The sequence below is a fragment of the Fukomys damarensis genome, unplaced genomic scaffold, assembly GCF_012274545.1.
Source record: "Fukomys damarensis isolate Sample0158 unplaced genomic scaffold, DMR_v1.0_HiC HiC_scaffold_23, whole genome shotgun sequence".
NCBI classification, from domain to species: domain Eukaryota; kingdom Metazoa; phylum Chordata; class Mammalia; order Rodentia; family Bathyergidae; genus Fukomys; species Fukomys damarensis.
Window position 1 is genome coordinate 15,478,329 of NW_022900935.1, and position 8,789 is coordinate 15,487,117.

General features: G+C 40.4%; 1 protein-coding gene across 3 annotated transcripts in view; it reads right to left on the reverse strand.

The window, feature by feature from the left end:
* Kpna6 (karyopherin subunit alpha 6) overlaps positions 1 to 8,789 on the reverse strand; it is a 57,625-nt gene that overhangs the window by 18,893 nt on the left and 29,943 nt on the right. For 2 of the 3 annotated variants that reach the window (XM_033767446.1, XM_019207120.2), the window contains exons 2-4: positions 3,556 to 3,689; positions 1,533 to 1,691; positions 1,145 to 1,244 (exon numbers count right to left, since the gene is read on the reverse strand). In XM_033767446.1, the coding sequence (XP_033623337.1) occupies positions 1,145 to 1,244; positions 1,533 to 1,691; positions 3,556 to 3,689 (393 nt within the window). The remainder of the gene's footprint in view (positions 1 to 1,144; positions 1,245 to 1,532; positions 1,692 to 3,555; positions 3,690 to 8,789) is intronic. The other variant, XM_010621572.3, reaches the window with a different exon arrangement.

Sequence of the window (8,789 nt, forward strand, 5' to 3'; positions counted from 1 at the left end):
AAAGTACTAACTGCTACTCTTCTACATAACTGGAGACTCTTCTACATTTCCTAAGCAATGACAACTGGCTTGCATCTTGCAGTCACTGTGACTGATCTGACTTGTATATTTTCCCCCAGTGATAAAATGGAAATTATTTTATACATACTCCAAATGGAGAGTATAAAATCAAAACAAAGTAAAAAAATAAAAGGTTATAAATATATCTAAGTGACACATAGAGTGCACTGAATTTGAGAGCATCGTGAGAATCTACAGGATTTCCTTTGTTGTTGTTGTTGTTGTTTGAGACAGGGTCTCACTATGTAGTTGAGATTGACCTGGAACTCACTATGTAGTCCAGGCTGGTCTCAAACTCAGAGTGATCCACCTGCCTCAGCCTCCCAAGTGCTGGGATTACAAGTGTGCACCACCATGCCTGGCTTGCCAAGTGGTTTAAACAATGCCTGCTCACCTCTGGATTGCATAATATGGTTGACATGGTAAAGCACAGAGGTAAGCCTAATTTAGCATGATCACCTTTGGCTTACTTAATGTATACACAAAACAGGAAGAGGAAAATGCAAGAGATAAGTAGCCCTAATTTATACATTTCCCTTCTACGAAAGATCAGTAGTGTTCTGTTTTATTGGATTTTTAGAAATTTTTTGAGACAGGGTCTTATGTAGTCTAGGCTGGCCTTGGACTTGTGACAATCCTGCCTCAGTCTCCTGAGTGCTGGCATTATAGTCATTTGCCACAACATCCAGCTTTTTTGGTTTTTTGAGACAAAAAAACTCAGTATATAGGTAGTTCAGGCTGGCCTTGAAATCACTATGTAGTCCAGGCTGGCTTTGGACTTGTGACAATCCTCCTGCCTCAGCTTTGCCAGAGCTGGGATTACAGGTGTTTGCCACCACACCCAGCCTCCAATTTCTACAATTACTATGTGCCACACAATTCCAAAGTGTACAAAATTCAAGTCTCTGCCCTCATTAATAATCAAGTGAGGAAACATATTCTATTGTTAGAAGGTAATAAGTACAGTTGGCCTCCTATATTCAGGATTCTGCATCCGAACTCAATACAGAGAGGTGATAAGGCCAGTGATGAGTAACAAGACACTAAATCACATGGAGCCTCTCTGGGAGGAACCAAACTTTACCTTTGGAGAGCAGTTTCCGAAATTTCTGTGTGGTTGCTAACTGTAAGTCAGAATCATCAGAAAAGAGCATCTCCACCATCTCTCTTGTGATCACACTCTCCTAGAATATAAAACAGGTTTAGAACTTTGAAAACCAACATTATAGCCAGATGTGAGCATATTATCCTGCTTTCTAAGACTTTAGGGTAAGAGGAAGGCCTAAGAAACAGGCTCAGAAGGATTTAATCCATGCTTGTGTCAAGTTCAGACATTCAACAGTGATTCCTAATCTCTGACAGAACTATTACTTCCTCAAATGCTTCTCTGGATCTTTGAGCTGACCATTTACAAAAGGACCCATGAAAGAAAGAGCTTAACATTACTGGCAAAGCTACTAGATGATACGAACCATCCAATTTGTTCTGTAGAAGCAGGTATGCTCCAGGCCTGCCTCAGGCACATGCAAGGGCCTTACCCCAGTAGTAGAGCTCACGTAAGAGTCCATGAGGAGACTATCAAACATGGCAGCTTCTTCATTAATCAGTTCCACATTTCTTCTTTTAAAAAGCTGAAAGTAAAATGAAGAGACAATGAGAGGACTACTCACTGAACCAAAGAAAACAAAGAAACCAGTGCTAATTATGGCTGAACAGAAAAGGATATGCTAGGCAATGGTGGTGAACCTATGGCATGTGTGCCACAGTGGGCTGTATCATTGAAAACTCTAAAAGTTTCACCATTACTGTGCTAGGGCAACTGAGAAAAGAAGGCTAAGCTTCCTAATACTGACACAGCAAGTCATTCAATGGCTTTACTTTCTATGTTATCTGATTTTTCTAATCTTTTAAAAGAACATTTTTTTATAAGGGAAAAACTTTAAAAAACATCTTTATCTATTGTGTAAAAAAATTATGGGTAAGGCGGCTCTGAAAGACTGATGGTAAGGGCCAGGGATTTAGTTCAGTGGCACCATGCTCGCCTTACAAGTGCAAGGTCCCGAGTTTGATCCCTGGTACAAAAATGGAATATCAAGAGGACAGGCAAAACCAAAATGGGTGATGGAGTCTATACATGAGCTGTATCAATCTGGGAAAGGGTAAGAGGTGGGAGTGCAGGTGGTGTCACACTAGTATAGTCTCAGTCCTAGGAACACCTGCAAAGCACAGACTTTAAAACAAAACAAAACAAAAAAAAAGGCAACCCAGAATGGCTAATAAGCATCCTAAATGACCAGATCTGGAGCTGAAATCTTGAAAGCCAGATCTAATACTTACAGCAATGTGATGAAGGCAAAGACGAAAAGAGCTAGAAGTACTATATATCATTATATTAAAGGGTATAAATGATGTCTGAGTTGGTCTAATTTATGGAAAGGGGAGCTTTCTTAAAGCTTCCAACATTTCTTAAAAGGAAACTAGATGGCTGGCCCACTGAGTGGACTAATGGTCAACTTGTAACGCCCAGCTGAACTGAATCAACATGGTCTGGGTATGGAGGAGCCACCTGAAGATTATTACCAATAGCCATAAAAAGAGAACTGGGGGGGAAGATCTTGGCCTCTTGATTTTCTAGAAGCTTGCTGCAGATGATTTTCTTTCTTTTTTTTTTCTCTCATTGAGTTTATTAGTACATTTTAGGTATACAGAACAGTTACATTCATTATTGGGGTGGATGATTTTCTTGAGGCAAACTAGGCTGTTCTTGTTGGAGGAGGAGCTTGGGGCCTCACTATTAGCTGGGAATGGTTGCTATTTCCATCAGGGGAGCTCTGATCTTTACTGTATCAGTTCCTGGCTCCAATGTGGATCTCTCAGCTTGGTGGTACAAATCTTTCATCTCACCAGCATACATTTTCTGGCTTCCACTACTGGCCTTTGGGCGTTCCAGGTACAGATCCTTAATAAGGACAAGCACAAACATGAGACATTGTTGTGGACTCTAAGCCTTTAGCTGGACTTGTGTGGGAAACTGCTGGGATCCAAGACCTCAGATGGATTCTTTGGGCCCCTAGTGTACAGTTAATCTCTCTTGCACTTCTTTGCATTTGACTCTTAATTATCATAAAATAACCCTATAAACTATGTGTCCTGTATTTAATGTAATCCCTTACCAAAACCTGACTACAACACTAAGTAATTATGCTAAATTTTTCTTTCTTTCTTTCTTTTTTTTTTTTTTTGGTTTTTTTTTTGAGACAGGGTCTCACTATGTAGTTGAGACTGATCTGGAACTCACGATGTAGCCCAGGCTGATCTGAACTCACAGCGATCCTCCTGCCTCAGCCTCCCCAGTGCTGGGATTATAGGTGTGAGCCACCACGCCCGGCTAAGCTAAATTTTCTTAAGGGGAATGTCAGTGAGCAAGGTAAAAGCCAACAATGGAGGCTGGATCGTCTCCCTGAATGTATGTTTTGAGAATACTCATCAACTCACTTGTTGCTCCCTTTTCTGCTTTCGGAGCTGAATGCCCTCTTCCTCTCTTCTTCGCCTCATTTCTTCAGGGTTTAGGGCATTGTTCTTATAGCTCTTCATTCGATAATTATCTTTCCCCGGGCTTGCCATGGTCTCTAGAAGGCAAGATACAAATAAACTGTCAAAGACAAAGGCAGCACTTTCTTTTCACTGTTCCCCATCCTTCCCCTATACCAGGTGGACCACAGGTTCTCTAGGAGGCTTACTAATTCCTTAACTGCACCTGATGCTTCCTTTCATAACTTCAGCCCAATACACTTGAGTTGGTGAGTCGTTAATAATGAAGCTATTAAAAATGGTTTAAAAAAAGCTGTTGAACGTGATCTAATTCTTTTCTGAAACTTTTAAAAAAAAAATTAAATTAAATTTCTTTTGCTGTACCAGGGATTGAACTCAGGACCTTGTGCTTGCCAGTCAGGTGTGGTACCACTGAGCTGTATCCCAGCCTCTGCAACTATCGATATCTAGTTTTTCTGCTTAAATGCATAATGAATGACTAAATCTGAAGATTTTTTTTTTTTGTACCGGGGATTGAACTCAGGACCCTGTGCTTGCGAGGCAGATGGGAGAACCACTGAGCTAAATCCCAGGCCCTGAAGATTTTATAATAGAAAATCACTCCTGGAGTCCTAGGATAAGTCAAATTTAGGATGAATTATATATTTTTGTATATTGTTGGGTATGTTTCTTAATATTATGATTAGAGTAATATTATGATTAGAACTTTTGTAATCTTGTTCGGTAACTAGAATAGGACTTTCTCATCCTTCTTTGATTATGAAAAGTTTTTCTTTTTTAATTTTTTTGAAGAAGTAAAATAATGTACATATTAAAAATGTGATGGGAAGGGGAGGAGGGGGTGAAGGGAGGGCAGGGGTAAGGGGAAAAAATGAGAATCAAGACTTGTCATGTAGAGGTACAAGATTCCAACAATGAATGTAACTGTACTGTATCCCTAAAATGTACCAATAAACTCAATTAAAGCTAAAAAAAAAATGTGATAGCCAGGTGTGGTGGCAATGCCAGCACTTGGTAGGCTGAGGCAGGAGGATTGCCATGAGTTCAAGGCCAGTCTGTGCTACATAGTGATCCAAGCCCAGATTGAACCTCAGAGTGAAATCCTGTTTCAAAAAAGAAAAAGAAAAAGAAAAAAAATGGCTGGTGCACGTAACTCAGTTCAATCCCGAGTATGGGAGTGGTAGAATTAATCTGTTAAACCATTTAGGGCTGATAATATTTTTTCTTTGATTTTTCTATTTTTTTTTGGGGGTAGTACTTAGGGTCGAACCCACAGTATATAGGACAATCCCAGCCTGTTTTATTAAATTTTGAGACAAGTTCTCACGAAATTGCCCATGTTGGCCTCAAAGTTGTAATCCTTGTGTCTCAGCCTCCCAAGGATTACAGGGATAGGCCACCATGTCTGGCAGGGCAGGTATTTCCTTTATGGGAATATTCTTTACTACTGATTCAATATATTTAATGGTTATAAAGCTAGCCAATCTTCTTGAATATTAGTAAATTATGTTATCCTAGGAATGTCTTTTGTTTTCAAATGTATTAGCATAAATTATTCATATTCTTTTTCTAGACAGCGTCTCACAACACCCCATAAAGGCCTTGAACTCCTGGGCTCAAATGATCCTCCAGCCTCAGCCTCTCTACCTTCAGCCTATAGTTCTCAGTAGCTGGAACTATAGTTGAGTATCACTGCATCTGGTCTGTCCATGTTCTTTTTTTTTTTGGTGGTACTGTGGATTGAACCCAGGTCTTGGCACTGAGCTACATAATCAGTCCTATTCATTTTGAGACGAATCTCACTAAGTTCCCCATGTTGGACTTGAAATTGCAATCATTTGGCCTCAGCCTCCTAGAGTACTAGGATCAAAGGTATGCTCCACTGCATCTAGCTCTGTTCATGTTGTTTAAAAAATCAGTTTATCTGTGTTTGTTTTTTCATTCCTAGTTTTTACTGTTTTTTGTTTTGTTTTGGTTTGGTTTGGTTTTTGGTACCGGGGCTCAAACTCAGGTCCTTGCACTTGCGAGACAGTCGCCAGAACCACTGAGCTAAATTCTTGGCCTCCTAGTTTTTTATCTGTGTCTTATTTAAGAATTTTCATAGATTTGTCAATTATTACTTTAATATTTTGCCAACTTTTGGCTTTAATTCTCCACCTGTGTGATTTCTATGTACTTTGTACTTCTTGTCTTTTTCTAACTAAAATCTTGTTTGTAATGCACTAACGTTTACATTGTACTTCTGTAATACCTAAGGCTTTGTATGTTTCCTTCAAATTAAAATCACTATAATCAAATTCTGAATATCTAATTTCCATTTATTTTATTAATTTTTTTCTTTTCTTTCTTTCCTTTTTTTGGGAGGGGGCTCTTTTGCTTGTGAGGCAGGTGGTGGAACCAATACCCCCCCCATCTTTTTGAGGCAGTGTCTCACTATGTAGTTTAGACTGGCCTTGAAATTGTGGTGATCATCTTACCTCACCCTCCCCAGTGCTGGGATTACAGGCATTGGCCATCATGCTTGGCTTCATTTTCATACATTTTAAGAAAATCATGAGTGGTTTAAAAAATTAGTAATGTTTAAGGACTCTGTTATTTATTTGGTTTTTTTGTTTGTTTGTTTGTTTTTGGTACTGGGGATAGAACTTGGGTCCTTGGGCTTGCAAGGCAGGCGGCAGAACCACTGAGCTAAATCCCCGGCCCTCTGTTATTTATTTCTAATAAAATACACCATAGTCAGGAGTCCTGGATGTGTGGTGGCACATGCCTATAATCACAGCACTTGGGGGAGAGGCTGAGGTAGGAAGACTGCTGTGAGTTCAAGACCAGCCTGGACTACACCATCTCAAAGAAAAAAAAAAAAAAAAGAGTTCTGGATGAGTGTGTTTGTGGGTCCTACCCCCATCCTGTTGGTTTTCTGACATACGGTCTTGTTATATAGTCCAAGCCAGCTTTGAACATGCTATGTAGCCAAGGCTGACCTGCTCCTCCTGCCTCAATCTCTAGTGCTGCAATTATAAATAAATACCACTATGCTCAGCCCTGGACAGTCTTTAATTTTTTAAGAGTTGCTTTTTTTGCTTATTATTGATTCAATGCATGCATGAGAAGAATCTGTATTCTATAATTCAGAGTGCTATATATCATAGGTCCATTAAATCAAGTTGCTGATGTCACTGTTCAACTCTTCTGCTTTACTTTTTCTTTTTTCTTTTTGGTACCAGGGATCAAACTCAGGTCCTTGTGCTTGCGAGGCAGGCAGCGGAACCAGTGAGCTAAATCCCTGGTCCTACTTTTTCTTACTTTATCAATATTGAATATATACAATTCAACCTTGAAGTTTTATTTTGATATATTTTGTTTGTTTTTGACAATATCTCATATGTAGCTGACGATGGCCTTGAACTCAGTGATCCTCCTGCTTCAGCCTCTGCAGAACTGAGATTACAGGCATGCACAGATACTTTATATATTTTTAACACTATTTCATTAGGGATATACACATTAGAACTGCAGTCTCTTGCTGGTAAATTGAAGTTTATTTGGCAGTACTGGGGATGAAACTCAGGACCCTGCGCTTGCAAGGCAGGTGCAGCACCACCAAGCTAAATTCCCAGCCCAGAACAGTTTATTAATGTAAAATGTGTTAGCCAGGTATGGTAGCACAACCAGGGCTACATAGTGAGCTCAAGGCTGGCCTGAAATGCATAGCTATGCCCTGTCTTAAAAAGAAAAAAGTGAGTCAAGTTATTCTTTAGCAATGCTTTGTCTAATTTTGTTGGATATTAACATGGCTATCCCTTCCGTTTCTAGCCATGATGGAATAACAAATTTACTCTGCTATTGTAAACTGTTTCAGACACTGGACAAAAATGAAGCAGACCTGAGATCCCAGGAGAAACAACTGAAGTGAGCCCTACTTATTTCATTGGCCTGGAGGAACATTCTAGTACAGGGAATGGGGTACAGTGAGGCACATTTCTAGTTCAGGGAATGTGGTACTATACAAAGCATAGAAATCTTACAGGTTGGAGATGGAGACTAGAGAGTTTAAGGAGATTGAAGGAGCTATGAACTGTGAGGAAGAATTCCAAAGAGGGAGATATACAGAAAAAGAGGTGCTCACGGCCCTAGTTGAGTACTACCAACAACAATAATAAAAAAGACTTTGGAAAATCTGCTTGGGATTCCCTAATTCTTTGCTGAAGATTAAGGATGAGATGCACCTGTTCAGGGTGAAGCTCCACAAGTCAGGCAAAGGGCAACTGGAAAACTTTAAATTAAACTGTTTCTAAAGCTCACATAGGGTGAGGGAGACTTTTGTTGAATCAGAATGAAGATTCCTTACTGATTTTGTGGGCATTAAGAGAGACTATAGAGCAGCCATCGCTCAAGCGCTGGGAGGTAGGCCGGGCCCCGATCCATCGCGGGAAGGAGAACCACGCCTGCTCCCGACCCAGACGCCATCGTTCAAGCGCCAGGAAGGTAACTGTGCGGGCGCCCCTGAACCTCCATAAGCCCCCCCCGTCACTCTCAGACCTCCTGACTGTGCAAGTCTTTGGACCCACTCTGCAAAGTCAGAGGTGGTCATCAAGGGTATTTTTCTGAATCCCCAACTTTGAACATCTTTAAAGAAAGGGCAGGGGAAACCTGTAATAGAACGTTGCGGAGTTCAACCATTCAGAAGGATGGGGAACTCAATCTGGGCCTTGCAGCCCGAGGTCAGTCAGCGTCATGGGGTTCAGCAATCAGCTAACTGAGATCAGGGGTCTTCCATCCTCGCTCTGTCTGAGCCATTAAATGGTTAATATACTATATTGAAAAGTTTGTTCCCTGCAGACATGTTCTGGACTGCTTCTTGATTTCAATTTAATTCAAATGATTTAAGGGTGATAGACTAGTGACTACCACAGGAGGTCAGTGTCCAAGTTGTGCTTGATCTTAATGTGTTGCTGATTGTATCAGTTGGGGTAAAGCATTGCCGTTGATTTGATGAGCTGTTTTCTCTGATGTTATGAAGATGAGAATGTCCGTGGGTCATTACAGGCACAGAAGCTAGGGTGCAACTATATCAGGAAGATTTGGGTGATAATCCAGAGGTTAAACCAAGGACAGTCCAACAACAAAAATTAAAATGAGAAAACACTTAAGCAAGACACAAGGACAGACTTCCAGTT